The following is a 20,632-nucleotide window of genomic DNA, read 5'->3' on the forward strand; positions in this document are numbered from 1 at the left end:
ACAGTAGTCTGAAACGCTATTGTTAATGCACAAATTAAGTAACAGTAGCCTAGTCTGAAACGAAATGCTGTTTTACATCTAACCAGTGGTGCAAATAACTGACATGTCCAAATGGGCCTTGATGAAATGCGTCGGTAGACTGTTCATACACATTTTCACGGGCCAAAGTTGAAGAGCTTTTGTCCGTTATTGTTAGTGCAAATATAGGCTGATTCATTTTCCCTTGCATTGTTTAACTAAGGTCCTTGGCTAGTCTGGCTTTCATCAGACCAAGCTCTATCTTTTAAGAAATCAAAAAATAAATAGTGGGCAGATCAGGCTGGGTTCACCCAGCCTAGTCCATAGGCACCTGTTTAATTTTCCGATTGAGATATACACGCTCTGGCTATTCTAAATGCAAAAATGCATCAGGGAGTTATGACAAAACGGTAACTAACAAACTAGATCCTAATAGAAAGCTGTTAGCTTCCCTAAGCTACAGGTAGGATTATAAGGTAGGCCTATTTACAACATAAATTGTCAATAGGCTATGCTGGCGACACAAATAAAATCTCCTTTGAAACCAATGGCTTACTTTACAGTATCAAGCGGACTTAAACTGTCATATCGCGGGCTTAAAAGTTGTAATAACATTCACGCAGCTCCATGAATCAAGGAAAGCCTTGAATGAAGTAGCCACTTCTAAATGGGACCCACTACACAGTAGCTTAAGGTGTTTCGATTCCCCTCTCACACCCTGCACGACTTAAAACAAAAATAAACAGACGCCTCAGTCTCAATGATGTATAGGCAAAACTGTATCAGACCGGGTGTAACGTTGGTAAATCTTCCATTGCACAGAATGATTTTGTAGCACGCGCAATAAATGACAGTCGAAAAGATACAAACAGTGCTGCTATACATTTGCTTGGTATAACCGCATTTATAGTTTTCTACAAATGCAATAAATCAAATGCCTCCATCACTCAACCAACGCTTAACGGTAACATTACCTAGGTCCTTATTGATATTACAAGATTAACGCATTCCTGCAGTAAAACCAAGCATGTCCGATAAACATCCTCAGATTTATTTCGCTTCAAGAAGAAATGGGAATTACACTTCATGTGAACATCGCCCTATCCTTATTAGATGTTCGCAGTCCTTGTAAATTACAGTCCTTTTATGAAGCATCCATTGTTTTTCCAACCCACTTTTAACTTCCAACAAAATTACGCCTCACTGCAAAAATTCGGGAGTAGATGAAGGGGAAAAATTCATCTAGTGGACAAATTTACTACTTCTCTTGTGTGTTTGCCAATACTGAAAATCCCTGCTGGTGAGTATGAAATGAAATTTTGGTGGTACATGCCCATGTGTGCAAATGTTTTGTGTACCCCGGTCTTTCAGTGTCCAGTCCAGCGGGGGCTACAGAATCCTTGTTGGTGTGTACGCCACTAAATGTACACATAAATTATTTTATTGTAAGGCCCCCATGAACGAAAAGTACACAAAACTTGGCATGCATTCGAGGGTGTCATAATGATCCTACACTTTTAATTTCGTGCAGTTTTGACCTTGTCAGCCAGAGATATTGTGATGAAAACACCTAATTTTTTTTTGCTTTTTAATTTTTAACTAGGTGGCTATACATGAAATAAGTGGTAATGGGATGGGTTGACATGCCCCCTTAAGACCAACATACATAAAAAAGGTGGACCTCCTAGGCCCTACGGTTCTCGAGATATTCACAGAAAACTGTCTCCGGCCACCTACAGGCCAGTTGGTGTATAGTAACATAAATTGAGACTGTCACGCATAATCAATGCTTGCTCAAAAAAAAGTTGGTGCTCTATATCCTGCAGCCGGTTGCACCAGTTGAACTTAAGTTCCATCTTAACTTAGTTCTAACGTAAACTACGTTGAAGTTTACGAGCTACTAAAATGTATCGGGTTGCACCAAACTGAATAGTTTCAACGTAACACCAGAGAATCGGTAGACGGGCTCTGGTAACACAAGTTATGACTTATATTACACCCCCCTCTCCCTAGGTGTAAGGTCCGTCGTAGGTGAATTGTTAACATGAGTTTATCATTTAAATTGTGGGGATGTTAAATTGAACAAAGTATAAGTCGAGAAGAGTTACATACGCGACCGATTACACACATTTAATTTAGCTAGGCTACTTGAACAGTGCTTGAAAGTCGTTTGTATTCACTGGAAATCATATGGACCTAGCAGTAGCCTACAAATAGGCTACCAAACATCTACCTATTATTACCACACAAAGCACATTTCATTGCTGTGGATTGATCTGTTATCAGAGATTTCATTAGCCATAGGCCTACTCTGCCGTGCAAAGGCAAAACGCCGTAACTTCAATTTTATCAAAAATGAGTTTTTGTCATTTTTGGAACAATGGGCATCAATTTTATCATATGGACAAATATCTTGAGTCAATTTTGTTGTTTTCTTATCAAAATAAGATGCTGTTTTTGCCATAACTTCAAAAAGCAGAGGGTAAGCCAAGGCATAGCCCGTAACATCAGTTGTGGTTCTTTAGCTTTGTTTCGCATGGCTCTATAGAACGCTGGAATTAAGTTACAGTGCACCGTAATTTCAGCAGCAAACCATATTAATATTATATTTATTAATATATATTAATATGGTTTATATTTATATAATAATACCATATTATAACATTGGTGGTGGGTAAAACAAAGGCAGAGTGTCTTATGCCTATGTATTGTATGTAGGCCTAATTGAAGCACTTCAGCCACACTTCAATAAAGTGAAAAGAAAATGTTGCAGTGGTTGTTTTACTATCTAGCATTAACTACTTCAGATTTTGTGAAATTCAGCTAGGATGTAGCCTAGTTAGCTAGTTAACTGTTCCTGATCCACAAATAGCCTACATGATAGATGTTGTGCCAGGCAACTGTAAGACACCATAAATGTCTCAAAGCCTGGATACTATTAACTAGTAGCCTAGTACACGTTTTCTCGTGCCATTCAGGGTGGCTAGCTGCCTGCCAATCTGCAAGTCCACTCACTGGCAGAAAACAAAGCGAGTGGGTTGGGGACGCCTCACGATACACCTCCCCGTCCCTCCCCGGCGAGGAGAACATGTCCCACACAAACTAACCCAGCAGATAGAACTTAGATCGCAGCTTACCTTTAAAAAAATCCATGGAAAACAACATCCACTGAGAAGACAAATCCATTGTTTAAATCCATCACAAGTTTTCAGCAAGCCCATTCGCAATATAATTATGTGCAGGCTAGCTAGCCTAAAATCTATCAAAGTGCAACGTTGTTCGGATGTTGTCATTCAATTTTAAGTGTCGCTATGAGTAAGCTATTAGCTAAAGCTAGACAGTGTTGGTTGCAAAATATTTGACTCCCATACGAACAAAACTACACAGCATGTCCTTAAGTCGATGTCCCTTTAATTTGTCAAGAAAGAAATCCAATCAATGTGTGACTCCTCCCCAAGATCTACACACAGACAGTAAATTATTGTGTCCATGAGTAGCAAAATTCCTGTAATTGCATAACGCTTCCAATGGCATTGGCTTGGATCATGTTGTGGCTGTTTTTGGTTTTCTGGCTCTTAAAGTGTTATTTTACTTAAATTAAGTACAACGATAAAGTTTTAAAATGTTCCAGTGTAGCCTTCTCATTATTTTGTATTTTGTAATATTCTGTTGATGGAGGCCTAATATTAAGCCTTACTAGACAAAACTCACTAAATGTTATCTTAAGGCTATCATTGTTATCATATAAATGTTTCTATAGAGTGATAAAAGTCCAAATGGTCAATAAATTAGAAGTTAAGGTATTTTGCCTTTGTATGACCCATTATTGTTTTGCAGATAATGCAAAGGCAGAATACAGTAACTTCCAAATAAGGGTCAAAGGTCAAGTTTGAGCTGATTTTTTTTTTCATGTAGATACATGTATTCATTATGACAATTACTTGGCAAATTTTCAGTGTCCTACCTATCATACAATTGGCTGGACAACAAAAAAACTTTAAAGTCATTTTTCTCAGTTTCACACTCTGGCGAGTTAAGGTCTTTTGCCTTTGTAGGGCAGTACTTGAAAGAGTGTTAACGTTACCGTTACCTTCACTAACGTTAACGTTATCCACTGCGGTAGCCTAGCCTACGTTAGGCCAAGTGGTGGCTGAAATATTCCCAGCACATATAGCCTACAATAAAATAAAGTCTGTTATTTACAAATACAGTGTTATTTTATTCCATACAACAAAGTAATTGCGGAGGAAATCAAACCTAGATGTGGCTTTATCATACAACATTAGTGAACGTTAGGCTACCCAGAACACTGCACATTTTATTTCCCCCTGCGCCTGCCTTTAGGCCTACTAACATGCAAGTCCACCATCCTTCTCCCCCTTCTCGTTCCGTGAACCTCTGGCGTTGTGAGGATTTTTTTTTAACTGTTCCTGTGGTGTTGAGCAACTACAATTCCTGTAAATCCTACAGTTTTACATTATAATTTATTTAAAGTGAATAAATAATGAAAAATAAATCAAATGAAATAGCAAAAGTAAATCGGAAGTGGAAGTGCATCTGTCAATTCATTGAATGTTCAAAGTATTATGAATCTTTACTTAGAAGAAAAAAAAACACATTGGTTGGTCTATTCATGATGCATCAGCAATTACACATTTTTAGGGGAATAGGGCATTATTAATATACCATGTAAGGTGGATATGTGCTAGAAATGGGTAAACCACTATCAGTCTGCCCGTGAGGTGGGGGCACCGCCGCGCCAGTAAGTGTCCCACATTGTCCCTCAGAAACATACTCCTTGTCCCCCCTTGGGCTTATTAGCAGGTGGTCACCCTACTTGTTAAACTCACCTCAACATGTCTTTTGCAATCATTTAACCCGCCATGGGCAATGCACTGTTACAAACAGTGCAGGGTGCAAGACTATTTTTTATTATGAGACATAGGTACACTTCGTCTTAGCCAGCCTTTTCCCCCTGCTTGTTTAGCCACCCACTGACCTTGACTGCCAAATCCCAGCAGACCACTCAGGGTAAAAGGGAACACTCACCACCACTTGGTGATGAAACATGCAGCATTTTAATGCAGACCTCAGAAGACCTCAGACTCTTAAAGGTCCTAAGCGATGTAGGCTAATGCGGTTTCTAAGAATGAAAGAAATTGTCACATAACATCACCTTACCATCCGCTCAGGGGCGGACTGGGACCAAAAATCGGCCCTGGCATATTTGGCCCAAGCGGCCCTCAAATTGGTCGGGCACACCTACATGTAATTAAATACAGAATCTTTGCATTACCCTTGAATATGTATATTTTCAACTGTCATGGAGCACTGAAAGTGATGTAGGCCTCACTCTGACTGATCAGAGGCATGGAGCACATCTCCATATTCAAGTAGGCTATACAAGCAATTATTAAAGACTACTAATCATTAATGACTACTTTTTGCACCTTCACCATGACACTCACTCTCTTGAGTACCTTGCCATGCACACATAACTAAAGGACTATGGTTGGACTACTTTTTGCACCTTCACCATGACACTCACCCCCTTTAGCACCTTACCAGTCCCGGCCCTGTCACTACAAGCGTCTTATGCTTGATCACCCTCAAGCACATTGGACTTTCTTAATTTAATTTAGTGTATTTAGTATTTAGTTTTGTTAGTTTTCTTATCTTTCTTATCTTCTACTGTCTTTATTGTACAGTGGAGTTTAGTTATATGTTTATACTTATGTTTACCATTTCTGCTGTAAGTGCATGTTGTATGGGATGTCTGTATGCTACTGAGACCCTTGAATTTCCCCTTGGGGATCAATAAAGTCTATCTATCTATCTATCTATCTATCTATCTATCTATCTAAAGAAGAGTTTCTGCGTGAATTCAAAGTATCATTTCAAATAATTCAATAGGCTACATTTAAACTATACAATGCTCAATTGACAGCAGCACCAAAAACATACTGAAGCCTATGTGTAAAGAGTTAAATTACCCAGATGGTCGTAGATATTAATGTAATGTATACCAGTTATCACTGGACAACTGAAACAACACGAAATAAACAGGGCTGGAAATATTTTATTACTGTAGGCTATACTACCTACATTGCTGGTACATTTTGGAACAGTATAGCTACATGAACTAATTATCTTTAGTGTCTTCCAGTTACAGTAGCCTATGGTATAGGTTAGGCTATATATAGCTAGTTGGCTTGTGCATGACTTTTCGTTTACATTTCCGTCAATCTACAGTCTTTTAGCCCATGGGTTACCATGATAACCCTTCCCAGATAGAAACCTTCTCTACTTCGAGAGACCAACCACCACTCATGCCATCGATGTTGAATTTTGGGTGTCTGACAGAAACTGATCAATCTGACCAACAATTAACGTCGATTTGACACTCTTGTGCTGTCCGGGTTTGCAAATCATTCATTTAGAACATTTAAGTTGCGCTATTTGTTATTGTAATGCACGGCCTTACTATGTTATCATTACCATATCATTACATTATCGCAATTAATAAGTCATCATAATCATCATCGTAAGCATGGCATGTCACACATAGCCTACCTGGCATGCCACCCCTCCCTTCCTGGCTCTGAGCCAAAATGGGAGGGGTGGGGCCTGACGTGAGCTGTTATTGGATCAGTCCAGTATCAATAGAAATGCAATGGGCCGATCGTTGGCCAATATAATAATTATATAGCCTATTCTATTGGCCCAAAAGGTGCTTCGGCCCACCGGGAAAATGCCCGGTATGCCAGATGGCCAGTCCGCCCATGCATCCGCTAGCTGCCTGTGCCCCGAATACACTGTAAAAAAACGCGGTCTCCGTGGACAGCCAAGGATCCATAAACGGCCACAAAACAACTTGGGCAAACCTTGCCCATAAAAACATAACAAACTGTTCCAGCAAATCACCGACGAGATGCGCGTTAGCCTGCATTGCTTAAGCAGTGCTTCCCAAACTTTTTTCTGGCGACCCATTGGTACATGCAACCACCAATACTGTTTTAGGCCACAGGTTCTCAGGTTTCTGGCCTACTATTACAGGGATTGGTGACTGACTTCGTCGTTCAGTTTCCCATAATTCTGCAATCTCACATGAAACAATGTTAATAAAATTCTCGCACAGTTTTGTACAAACACAACCTCAGGTTTTCCTCATCCTGTTTTGAACACAGCTGTGTTGCATTTTGAGCACCATCAACGTGGAAAGTTGGAAATGACTACCGAAAAGATGTAATGTTTTAAAGATGTAACGTTTTAATGCGCATCCGAGACTTTCAGGATATTCTCGCATGCTATGCAGTCGTCACAGTTCAGCATATTAAACTGTTCCTGTATTTCTAAAGAGAGATGTTGTAGGGTAGGCCTATGTTGCGTTGCAGACAAATGGATCCATAACGGCTCCTACACACAGCTGCGTGCGTTGCGTTGCTGGAGACGCATCCCATTCACTTTACATGGGCTCACGTCATCCGTTGCCGAACTGAATTGTGGGTCTGTCGCGTCGCGTTTCTCCCGCCGCTCGCGTTGAGAAGTTCAGCTGTTGCTGCACTGACAGACGGCACCGGCCAATCAAGCCAATCGACTGACAGCACCAACCAATCAAATTACGGTTATACTTCAAGTCATTTGCATAGCTACCGTCGGGAACACCCACTGGCATGCGTTGACGGAACGCAACTGTGTGTAGGAGCCGTAACGGCTCCCACGGTACCGATCCACTTGCACGACACTTCATTTTGTCGTGTCGCATAGATGTCGCGCTGCCTCCCCACGTTCACGGTACCGATCCACGTGCACGACACTTCATTTTGTCATGTCACATAGATGTCGCGCTGCCTCCCCACGTTCAGTCGTATGTGGGCGTTTTGTTTAAAATGTCAGTTACTCATACTCAGTTCGTTTTAACGTATCTTAAGTGCTTTTCCAGAAATGGACCACAATTTTAGGCATGTACTTAACAGTATACAACACATTAATAGCCTAAACAAACTATGCAAGCCATTTGGAAATCTTGTTTTATTTAAACTACTCAATGCAATCTCAAATCCTCACCAGAAACACCAACAGTCAATATATTCATCCAAATCCTAGTTTCGTTTGTTTTATGGACTACTAGGTGGTCGTGGAAGAGATCGTTAAAACATTATTTATCTTGTAAGCGGAACCAAAGTTTCACAGGCACCTTTGTGGTACAACAAAGGACCTACAACCTCATTATTTCATTGGAGAGTCGCCTCGCGTTCAACGGATTCATTTGCATAAAGCTGGGCATCGCCAGCTATTTGACGCGCGACATTATTTCAAATGCAGCGCTGCCTTCCCGGAATGCTTTGCGGGGCGTGTTAAAGTCGCTTGATGTCACCCATAGGACTAGAGTGGAATGCGACACGACAAAATTAAGTGAAGTACAAGTGGATCTGTACCGTCAGTCGTGTGTGGGCGTTTTGTTTAAAATGTCAGTTACCAGCTCATACTCAGTTCGTTTTAACGTATTATAAATGTTTTTCCACAAATGGACCACAATTGTAGGCATGTACTTAACAGTATACAACACATTAATAGCCTAAACAAACTATGCAAGCCATTTGGAAATCTTGTTTTATTTAAACTACTCAATGCAATCTCAAATCCTCACCAGAAACACCAACAGTCAATATATTCATCCAAATCCTAGTTTCGTTTGTTTTATGGACTACTAGGTGGTCGTGGAAGAGATCGTTAAAACATTATTTGTCTTGTAAGCGGAACCAAAGTTTCACAGGCACCGTTGTGGTAGAACAAAGGACCTACAACCTCGTCCTTTCATTGGAGAGTCGCCTCGCGTTCAACGGAATCATTTGCATAAAGATGGGCCTCGGCCAGCTTCTTTGTCGCGCTACATTATTTCAAATGCAGCGCTGCCTTCCCGGGATGCTTTGCGGACGCGTTAAAGTCGCTTTACATCACCCATAGGACTAGAGTGGAATGCGACACGACAAAATGAAGTGTCGTGCAAGTGGATCGGTACCGCCACACACAGCTGCGTGCATCGCGTTGCTGGAGACGCATGCCATTCACTTTAAATGGGCTCACGTGATCCGTTGCCGAATCGAATTGTGGGTCCGTCGCGTAGCGTTTCTCCAGCTGCTCGCGTTGAGGAGTTCAGCTGTTGCTGCACCGACAGACGGCACCGGCCAATAAAGCTAATCTACGGACGGCACCAACCAATCACATTACGGTTTTACTTCAAGTCATTTGCATAGCTACCGTCTAGGGTTGGGCGAATGAAGCCCCATGAGGCTTTGGAAGGTTCTTCCTGATTGTATCGTAAATGTTTCGAAGTGTCAAAGCATCGAATACAAAACAGTGACATCTGGTGGTTAGCAGACATAACGGCGGCTCTCATTAGCGATTAAACAATCACAGACAAAGCCACATGCCGACCAAATGGCCCTTCTCTGACACTGGTAAAACAAAGCGGAGAGACAACGTGTTCTGTTCCCTTGTGAGTAAAAACTATTAGGCCTACAGTCATTGGAATAAACATTATAGTTTTCATAAGCTTCTAAAAATTTGAATTGAAAATGTAATGTGCTTGGTTTTAAATAATGCTATGTTTCCAGGAAAATCTTAAAATGGCCTTGGGAGGGTGGTAGCGTGTTAAGATACGCCCAGCGACCATGTTCAAATCCGCCATGTTCATAATTGCCATGAGTTAGCATTATTTGATATTGCATGCTTCTCTATTGTGGTTGTGTTTAAGACTTCATTTGATGTTTTGCAAAAACTAATGGCAAAATAACGTAGGCTAATTGCTGTAGATGACCACAATAGTGTCAGATAACAGAAAACATATAAAGGGCATTGTGAAAACATGGGGCATTGTGTACAATGGGGATTGTGAAGTCCTTGTGTAGGGCTACAATTTTAGAAGGGTGCTTGTGCAACAATACATATGTGTTGGGGACTTTAAAGGTTTATCGAACCCGTAACGCTTTAGGGGTTTGATACAAGCACCGGTGCCCCTGTGTCAAATGTCCCATTTAAACTTTTCAGTGACCTCCGAAGCTTCGTACGTCATCAGTCACGTGACCTTACAACTTTGATACGCGCTCCGATACATTGTGCCGAAGCAGATTGCTTCGCGGAAGTGATACGAGCTTCGGTGCCTCGGTGTCAGACTTCCCATCCCTACTACCGTCGGGAACACCCACTGGAATGCGTTGACGGAACGCAGCTGTGTGTGGGAGCCGTTACACCGTCAATTCCGATGTAAACATAGTGTAGTGGTAGACCTTCTCTGCCTGCTATTTCTAATAGCACCTGCCAGTGCTAATGAAGGGGGTGGGGCATAGGCAATTAATCAATCTGGAACCCTATGTAGGATTTTGGCCAAAACTGGTAGGCCTACTACAATCACTTTCAAAATACTGTAGAGCAGTGTACACCGCAGATGTGGTAACTAGAGCAGAGCTGGCAACCCATATGCCGAAACACTATTGACTTTGTGATTACTAGATAGGTGGAGGGTGGCAGATCAAGCTAAAACACAAATATGTAAAAATCAACATAAGTTGAGGGCTGCAACTTCACTTTTTTAAATGACGATATCCTGGCCGGACTACTGTTGTCAGTGAGTATTTGAAATTAGCATGATTTCCTAATGTCTAGTGAAAAATCAGGGCCATTTTATGATTAATTGAATTACATTTCTTACATAGGCTACGGTTCCTTTAAGAGGGGCAGCAGCCAGTAGCAATGTAGACTCCACTGGTGTAGCCCCTGTCTGCCACCGTCAGGCAGCACAGTCATGCTGATGGGGTAACATGGGTCGTGCTGCTGTCTTGTCTTGGTTTTGCTTTGGTTATTCGTTATGTTTGTTTTTTGTTTTGCTTGTCTTGTCCTTTTGTTTGTGTAACTTTTATGTTTATTTAGTAGGGAGGTGGCTCTGAGGGAGGTCTAGTCTAAGCACACGTGTGGTGTTTCTGGTGTGCTGCTTATAGCTTTGCTGTGTGCCTTTGCTGTGTAACAGGTGAACCTTTTATGATGCTTGCATGATATTTGTGTGGATTTCCATAGTTGCCACCCTCAGATCTCCACTTCCCAACTTTTGTGTATTAATAAATATTTTGCTTTGCTGGAATTCATGTCTCCCTTGTGTAATATTCGAACCTGAACGGGCTGTCTTGGTTTACAGGTACGATCTCTTAAAGATTCCCTGATGCATTAGGCCTCAGGGTGGCGTAGTCAGGCTACTGTGATTGGCCCCTTGGCCCTTCCTATGTACCACCCTGTTACAATAGCAAATAACTCAAGTCGTTATTGTAGCCTATTTGTGGAGGTTTCTTTATTTGGAAAGTTGAATCCGCATTTTCCTCTGGAGTTAAACGTTTGTTTGTAAGCCTTATCTTAAGGCTGTGTACTGATGTTGTGACAGGCTGTAGCCTAAGATGTTGTAAGAATGGAACAAGCTTTTGCGTAATAGCCAAAAGATAATGCGCCTTACTGTAGCCTAGAGTTCGCGGGGTGGACAACGACAGGAAATAATAGCCTAGCGTTTAAAATGTCAATTTAAATCCGGGATAATAAGGAAAGTGAGGTGGTTGCTATTACTTTAAAGATCTACGAAACTATCTTGGCAGCCTATGACGCAATAGCCATGTACGCTATATGGATGTCTGCTTCAGTTGACAGCACGGTAACTAGATTATAATTGGTGAGTGAAGAGCTGGTGTCCGTTCGTGCAAAAAGGGTGATTCCTGTCCCTTGCATTTTGCAAGTGCGAGGTCCATATGGCAGGCGCCAGAAATGTTTCATTTTGCGAGTGAGATGTCCACGCTGTACCCTCTGCGTAGCGTTCGCCCGCCAGTTTCAGAGCTATTCTAAATGCAAAATTGCACAGAGGGCTGTGACTGTGGTAGTTAACAAACCCTGAGTCTTCAGTCTAATTAGCCTATGCATGAGACGGCCTCAGCACAACGTTTGTGTTCTACTAGGCTCATAAAGAAATGTTTGTTATCGAAGACTAATGTGCATAGCCGATGTCTCCAACTCAAATACAGCAAAGTATGCAATTAAATGAAAAAATACTAACCTGTGTAACGGTGGTCAGGCGGTGAAATACTAGACATTGATAAAATAAACTTAAGAAAAATGCACAGGAAAATATTTCCTCATTCTATAACTAATTCACATTTTACATATGGAGCAACATACCTTTGGAAAAACCAAAACAACATATGCCCTCAGGCACTGGCGTACATAAAACAGCATCTGCAGCAAGCAAAATAAAAGGAAGTACACTAAGTTGAATGGGCTATATTAGATGCATCATTCATATCATTACTGTCAGCCCTACTAGAAAGGGAGACATGCAACATGGAGCGTTCAGGTGCACAGAACACCGGACACATGTGTTAAATGTATCACATTTAAAGGCACTCTACACCATTGCATTTGGGAATGTGAACATATAATAACATTTTGGAAGGATGTGAAGTGCATGATGGATAAAATCTTAAATACCAATATACCAATTTCTGCAAAAATATTTATATTACATTTATACCCTCTAAACATGCAACTGAAGAGTAAGGAATATGCATTAATAGACATGTGTCTATTACAAGCAAAGCGTCTTATTGCTTTACACTGGAAGAATATAAAGGCACCAATAGGTAACTGGTTGAAAGAAATGGCAATAAATATGTCTATGGAAAAGGCAACTTGTATTGTGAAAGGTAAATATAGGAGGTTTGAGGAAATCTGGAATCCATTCTTATCTTTTCTTGAAAATGGTGGAAATGACGTACCAATGGCTGAATGAGAAGCTGTGTCAAATCTAATATGCGATGAGAAGCTTTTAGTTATTGTTACTTGTATTTATTTATTAACTATGTGGTTTGTTTTTTTTAAAATTATTATTATTATTATTATTATTATTATTATTAATGTCTTTGTCCTTTACATTTATGTTTTTCTTAAGTGTCAAACATGTGTTGTATGTATACATTGATTATGTTAAAACTCAATAAAAACATTGTTCAAAAAAAAAAAAAACCTACTTATATTTAATATGGACTGGATTGGGCCATTTCTAGACTTCCCCCTCCGACAATGCACTGTGCCTACTTCAGACAGAGAATGTATGTCAGGGGTTCTGGGGTTCTACACAAAATATGGAATATTTTCTCTATTTTTGCATTTTCTTTGTTGGTTCAATGGATGTGTATAAGATGGGACTAGGAGGGCATTTTTGATTCAATTTAATTGAGACATAGTAAGATTAATCTGACAAAGCACTACAGATTGTACATGAAAAATGTTGTCATATATGGATTCCCAAGAGTCCAAGCTTTCAAATGGTGTATAATATTACTAGCAATATGGTGCATACAATTATATGGTGCATACATACAAGCTTGAATCTGTCCAAACATAAGCGGTCTGTTCACAGGGAAATTATTTGAAGAATGTAGAACTTTGTCTGTGCGCACGCGTATACACACACAATCGTAGTCAGCCAGGCTGTAAAGTCCGCTCCTGATAAGACGTGTCGACAGCTCAGTTAGTTCCAAGGCAATTTTAGGCTAATGCGTAAAACCATGACCGAGGCTGAGTTGTACTCGGTTTACAAGGGCGTTTATGTCCCCAAAGGTCTTCACCCCCCTGAGTGTCTGAAGTACTATGAGGAGTTCAACTTTCGCCAGGATGACATTTTAATCGCTACCTATCCAAAATCCGGTAGGTTGTCAAAGCCCCTCAAGCGGGCAACTCTAAACCGTAGGCTACTGTTGTGTGTATTTGGTGTTTTCATAGCTATTATGTAAAGATAGTTTGTAGTTAATTCAAGTTTCAAATTCTTAGGGCCAATTGCCACTGTATCCTTAGAGTCAGCCTTGAAAATAGACAATAGAACGAATATGATCCAATAAAATCCTTGATCTACCGGATGACATTGGGCAATTCCATCACCGTTGACAGACTGGCGTGTCAACTCTTAGTTGTAAACAGGTCTTTGTGTGCAGACAAAAGTCATGCATCACCAAATGACATGATTACTCAGCCTATTATACTTTGGGGCTTAACAGTAGTGATGTTTCTATTTTTATGTTGTAGACATGTATGACAATTATACATAAGATTCCATCTAGAATTTTGACATAGAAGAGGGAGTGGGGGCGCCGATAGGATAGGCCTACGAGTAGTGAGTTGCCGTCTATGGAAAAAGATGGATACAGCAAAAAAAGCTGTTGGCGACTAAAAATAGAAAAAGAAAGAGGGAAAAGGAGATGGCATGTCAAGGGATGCAACAGCAGTTAAATACGTGGACGGTGAAAGGCGAAAGGCAACAGGTAGGATTTAAAGTGATGACGTCTGTGCTTGGAGGCTTGCTAATATGAATGTTAACAGACTAACTAGCGTTTGTTAAGCATAATGCCGATTGAAACATAGCCTATTCCATTAACTAGGTGGTTACCATGCTCATACTGCACTTTTAATGGCCAACTGCAAACAGAAATGTCACGCTAGCAGGCAGCACCTCATTACATGTTTCCATATCCTAACAATGAAGGCTCCTTCCCAGATAGCAAAATTATTATGGCTTAGATTTGGCCCAAAACTGGCTTGCCATTTTGGTAAAGCTCTGGGTGGATGTATGGGCCCTAAATGGCCCAAATTTGGCATGCCAAAATCAACCAAAAGTAGGCCAAAGCTCACCCAAAACCAATTTTGGATTTCCAAACTATAGCCTTAAATGTCCCAAAAAGAATCCTAAATCCCATAATCCAGCCAAAATGTAGCCATAACTGACCCTAAATGATACCATAATTGTGCCACATGTTTGCTTTTACATAGAAATTATGTATTTATTATTATTTATTTGTATTATTTATTTTAATTTATTCAGCAGTCTGTATGACTTTATTGCTGGTAATTGTGACTGTATTGCTGATAATTTAATGGTTAGTCTAGGTTCACTATATACTTAAATTATGTTGTACATTATATATGCGTATGTATCTTAAAAAAACACAGGAAAATTAAATACATTTCATTATGCTTTATTATATGTTTTGGTAGGGTGCTGGATGGCTGGGTAGCTGGATGGCTGGGTGGCTGGGGTGCTGCATGGCTGGGTAGCTGGGGTGCTGCATGGCTGGGTAGCTGGGCTGGGGTGCTGCATGGCTGGGTGCTGGATGGCAGGGGTGCTGGATGACTTGGTAGCTGGGTAGCTGGGTGCTGGATGGCAGGGGTGCTGCATGGCTGGGTAGCTGGGTGCTGGATGGCAGGGGTGCTGGATGACTGGGTAGCTGGGTGCTGGATGGCTGGGAAGCTGGTGGCAGGGTAGCTGGGCAGATGGCGGCTAGGTGGCTGGGTGCCTGTGGCTGGACAACTGGGTAGTTGGGTGGCTGGCTGGGTAGCTGGGTACCTGTGGCTGGACAGCTGGGCGGCTGGGGTGCTGGGTAGCTGGATGGATGGGTAGCTGTGAAACTGGGTGCTGGGCGGCGGAATGGCTGGGTAGCTGGGTGCTGACTGTATGCCATTATGCACTAAGAACAAAACAGAAAACAACCGGAAACCATGATTAGTTTAACTGTAGTGAAAGGGGGGTACAAAAAAGATGTTTTAGGGGCATGATTTGGAGAGTGTCTTTGTGCCTCTTAACAGACACAAAATGCAATTAAAATTTCTGTGCAACATGAACAGGGCCTTACGTGACAACAAGATGCGTTTTTAACTCATACATTGCAAAGAAACCATAGGAACATAGGTTGGTGACAGTACAAACTTTGAATTTAAACGATTTCTTCAAATGTATGAGATGAAAATGCATCTTGTTGTTCATGTTGCACCGAAATTTCAATTGCATTTTGTGTCTGTAAGAGGCCCAAACTGGCAATATAGCTAACTGGGAGCTCCCCGCTAACCCTGGCTATCGGCTCAATTACCTCTCTAAACCACAATCTTGTTTCGTAATAGGCAGGTATTTGCTATTTCTTGTTCTAATTATCTAATCCTTATTAACCATAACAGGCTACCAGAGCTGCAGGAATATTGTCGTGGGAACTAGCATCTAACGTTAACAGTATCATGGGAACGGCTAACGTTAGCTTCTAACTGTCTCACAACAATAACAGCAAATCCAATGTTACTATGAGTAAATTAATAACATGTAAATGTGTTTAACATGTTTAAAAGTAGGCTGTACAGTTGCTCGACCAAGGTTATTGAATACATTTTCCTGAATGTAAAAGTTAAAAGATAAATGGAGACATAATACATACCTCAACTGCGATCGCTGGTCGAACTGGGGGATAGGCTGGACGTTAAGTAGAACGTTTAAAAATTCCCGGTCTTTGCTGAGTCTTTTGGTTAGCCAGAAACATGCCAAAACTCTGTCCTGCTCTTCGCCCATCTTCTGGCTGTCCATAAACATGCCAAACAGCCCGTATGCGTCATCAGATGCTGTCCCCGCTCTTAATCTAACGCCACGGTTGGCCAGAAATATGCCATAATTCAGCCATACACTACTGGCGCCTTCTTATCTGTTATGGCTGCCCATAATCATGCCAAATTGAAGCCAAAAGTTTTGGTCTGCCAAAACAAAGCCCAAAATCGCCAGATGTATGCCAAAGTGCTGCCAGGGGTTGCTGGGTTGTAATAACTTAATATTGTGTTGTGAATGTGGTGCAAACAAAGAAGGCTAGAGTAGGCCTATCAGCCTTATCCATTGTGAGCAATAGCAGGCAAAAGGGCGTTATGAGAACCGTTCAGACTCTTTTAAAGTGACAATGCACCATTTATCAATACTTATCAAGTATAACATCAAGTTAAACATCAAATTGGCAGCATTTCTTTAAAAACATATTCAATATACACTAATGCACAGTAATAGTGTAAATTATTGGCCTTTTGTTTTGCTTTAGTTGTTTGTGTTTTTTTTTTTTTTTTTTTTTTTTTGCACACATATACATGAAACGGGCCAGTTTGCACCGATTCATTACATTACATTTGGCTGACGCATTTTTAACCAAAGCGACTAACAACATGGTAACAGATTCAGCCTCAAGATTGTACACTGTGGCATTGGCAGAGAGAGAGAGAGAGAGAGAGACCATGGTTCACCCAGGAGCAGTAATGTGTGTTCACTATTGTGCAATTACTTGGCATCAAAAATGACTGCCCATACTCGCATGGACGGATTATGAACTTTCAGGCCCCTGGGCCCAGATGTATTAAGGGCCCCCCACTAATTGTCACATATGTGTGAGGGGGGGGTTGGGGGTCTTCCCCCAGAAATGTTGTAACTGATGTGATTTCCTGTATTCTGGTGCATTTTGGTGATGGCCAATACTAAATTCAGTCAGATTCATAGCCTACATCCTGATTTGTTGATATTGAGGCAATGATGCAAAGACTTGAGCTTCAGGGCCCTCTGACCCCTTGGGCCTCTGGGCCTGGTAGGCCCGTGCATTAATCCATCCCTGCATACTCGCACAGGCACAACATGGATGCAGGAGATTGTCCCATTGATCCAGAGTGAGGGGGATCTCACCCCTGTCCAGACCATTCCAAACTGGGACAGAGTGCCATGGCTGGAGGAGCACAGAGCGAGCATCCTTAATCTGGAGGAGAGACCCTCTCCACGCATATTTGCAACTCACTTCCACTATAACATGATGCCAGAGTCCTTCTTCAAAGTCAAGCCAAAGGTATGGTGACTGGACAAATGAGGGTGCATTAATCCTATTCACCCCTTGCATGTGACGTCACGTTTTGTTCGCGCCACAGCAAAATAGCCTAGTGGACGGCAAGAACACGAATCAAATCAATGGGTTGTAATGGGACATATCGCACAGCTAGGAGATTATAGTGAGATTTAACCGTAGTAATGACCTTCCACGACTGTTGGCTTATTGTTTGGAATACAACGACATCCCATGTTCTTGCATAGATATATTTTGGTTTGTTTTCTTTGTGTTTCGGGAGTATTTCAACCACAATTGCATGGTTATCTCGTCAGTGTATGAAGCACAGCAGCGGTTACTATGGCAACCATAGACTCTGAACAGGACGGCAGACTACAAGCACTTAGGCAAGATCTGAATGTAAACAGATAATACTGTTCAAGGTTTTTTTTTTTTTTCCTATTTCTTTCCTAATTATTTAAGACATAAGAAGTAAGTTTATTCGCTGGGCAACGTACAAACTGACGAGTTACATTAGCGTTAGCCCTAGCACTATGAGCTACGATAAACGTTAGCTAGAGCTAGCTTCTGTGTGGCAGCTAAGTTATTATTTCATGTTCTGATGTGACATTCTTAACGTTTTGACTATGTTACAACTGATAAAAGCAAGATAAATAAAGTAACCAAATCGCTTTGCAATATTTTAGTCCAGAAATACTTATGGGTGTTCATTTACCATAATGTTATTTACAGTAGCCTATGACCTAACGTTATCTCCCCCTGCTGTTACCACCAGTTTTAATAACTTTACATTTGCGATCATGACCCATTTCATCTAACAACACCACTGGCATCTTTCTTTGACTATCAGACCCCAAACAGCAATACATTGAACTACAAAGATGTTATAGTAAAATTGTTCAGTTCATCATAATCATTATGAGATAATGTAATTTGCCGTCCGTCTCCTTCTTTTACTGTCTATGTCCGTCTCCCATCTTTTTGCCGTCTAGCATGGAGCCGTCACGTGACTTAAGTCACGTGTCTGCAAGGGGTGAATATTGCATCTTAAGACAAAGTTGCCTTGGCTCGGCAAAATGTTGAGTTTTTCCTTCCCCTCAGGTCTTGTATGTCCTGCGAAACCCAAAGGATATTTTCACTTCCTCTTTCCACTATTATGGAATGGCTTCATTCCTGGTGAATCCTGGAGCAGTGGATGAGTTCATGGAAAAGTTCCTTAATGGAAAAGGTGTGGAACTTCTATGTAAATCATAACTATGCCAGGTCACTCATTTCAAGTTATCTCTAAGCCAAGAGTTTCAAAGTTCAAAGGTACCTTCATTGGAAATGTTACTGTGCCATAAGTAAAGTCTCCATTTCATCTTACACAGTAATGTTTGGCTCCTGGTTTGACCATGTGAAGGGATGGATACATGCCAAAGACCAAGAACATATTTTATACATCTTTTATGAAGAAATGATAATGGTAAGTTGATATTTGTAGCCATTATTACACATTGTGCCTGGATTTTGAAATGACAAAGGAATTTTTTTCTGAACTACTTTTGTGTTCCCTTGCAATAGTTCTGTATTCCCTCACAATACTTTGATGTTTATCTTTGATGAGGGAATGCAAGAGAACGCAAAAATAGCTCAGAAAACCACCACCGTGGGGCTCCATAAATCCAGTATAAGTTCTTTCAGCATGCATTGTGGCTTCATTTGATTTTAAACAGGATCTCAAAGAGTCTGTTCGTAAACTATCCTGTTTTATGGGGAAATCTCTGAGCGAAGAAGTCATTGAAAAGATATCCGATCACTGTGTGTTCAAAAACATGAAACAAAACAAGATGTCAAATTATTCCTTGGTACCAACTGAGTTCTTTGACCAAAAGAAGTCAGAGTTTTTGAGGAAAGGTAAGGACAGTATTTCGCCATCTTTAATAATTTCCATCTATAATAATTTCTGATAAGGCAATACATTGACGCATAAGAAAAACTGTCGTCACCATTATTTTATGTTTTCCAGGCATTGTCGGAGATTGGAGGAATACACTGACTACAGCCCAATCAGATAATTTTGATACTGTTTATAAGGAGAAAATGAAAGATGTCAAGTTCAAATTTTTCTGGGACTGATGTTGTAAAAGGATCTCACTACTTTGATGACTGTGGCATCATGAAGTTTCTGAGGAAGTGTTTTAGGTGGACAATACAGATCACTTCCTTTAATACTAAATGGTAATTGTTCCTCATCATTCCATGACTAAATCTGTCAGGCAAAGAAGATCTTTTCTTATGCTTGTCAGTTAAGTTCATTTGTAAAGCAATTGCAATACTCAAGTTGTAACTGCATGTAACAAATGCAAGTGTTATGCAAAGTTTTGGAAATGTATTGTGGTTGACTTCAATATCAGTGGTCTGTTTCCTGATGGATTATTTATAAGGAGAATAAGAACATCATATTTCCCAAAAGATAGGTTGGGTTGAGAAGGCTACTTTTGAAATATAATGGATTACTGGTCACTTGTTACCATGTTGAAGATGTAATCAGTCATGTAACTGTTTTAATTACCTCACCAAAGTAATTTTGCTTGACCTATTACATTTGATTACATTTTGATTACAAAAACAGTGTTCAATATTTTAGTGCATACTAAATACATATATATTTGGATGTAACCCCTTTGTAATCACCAACAGTTTGATTAGTAGTAGTAGGGCAATTCCGTGCAAAAATGTCACATCCAAAACGCCAACATAATGCCATGGTATTCAGTTGTCGTTATGGATGTGACAGTTTTGCGTGGAATTGCCCAGTAGTAACTTTTGTGTAAGATTGTCTTGGTAATTAATTACAGTTAATTTTGTCATTTAATTACATAACTCTGTTAGGCCCTATAGGTGTACTGTGGAACCTCAGTGCT

At 40.7% G+C, this 20,632-nt stretch overlaps 2 protein-coding genes across 5 annotated transcripts in view; both read left to right on the top strand.

Moving 5' to 3' along the window:
* Positions 1–13,540: 13,540 nt before the first annotated feature.
* Positions 13,541–20,116, top strand: LOC125287096 (sulfotransferase 2B1-like). The gene is made up of 6 exons (XM_048232585.1): positions 13,541–13,755; positions 17,518–17,729; positions 18,828–18,954; positions 19,097–19,191; positions 19,442–19,622; positions 19,735–20,116. Exons 1-6 carry the CDS (start codon positions 13,605–13,607, stop codon positions 19,842–19,844), a joined length of 876 nt encoding a protein of 291 aa, XP_048088542.1. The 5' UTR covers positions 13,541–13,604; the 3' UTR covers positions 19,845–20,116.
* Positions 19,860–20,632, top strand: part of wu:fj29h11 — a 28,524-nt gene continuing 27,751 nt past the window's right edge. For all 4 annotated transcript variants that reach the window (XM_048232578.1, XM_048232580.1, XM_048232582.1 and 1 more), the window contains exon 1: positions 19,860–19,946. The gene's annotated coding sequence lies outside the window, so the exon portion shown is untranslated. The remainder of the gene's footprint in view (positions 19,947–20,632) is intronic.

The sequence above is a fragment of the Alosa alosa genome, chromosome 22 (assembly GCF_017589495.1).
Source record: "Alosa alosa isolate M-15738 ecotype Scorff River chromosome 22, AALO_Geno_1.1, whole genome shotgun sequence".
Lineage (NCBI taxonomy): Eukaryota > Metazoa > Chordata > Actinopteri > Clupeiformes > Clupeidae > Alosa > Alosa alosa.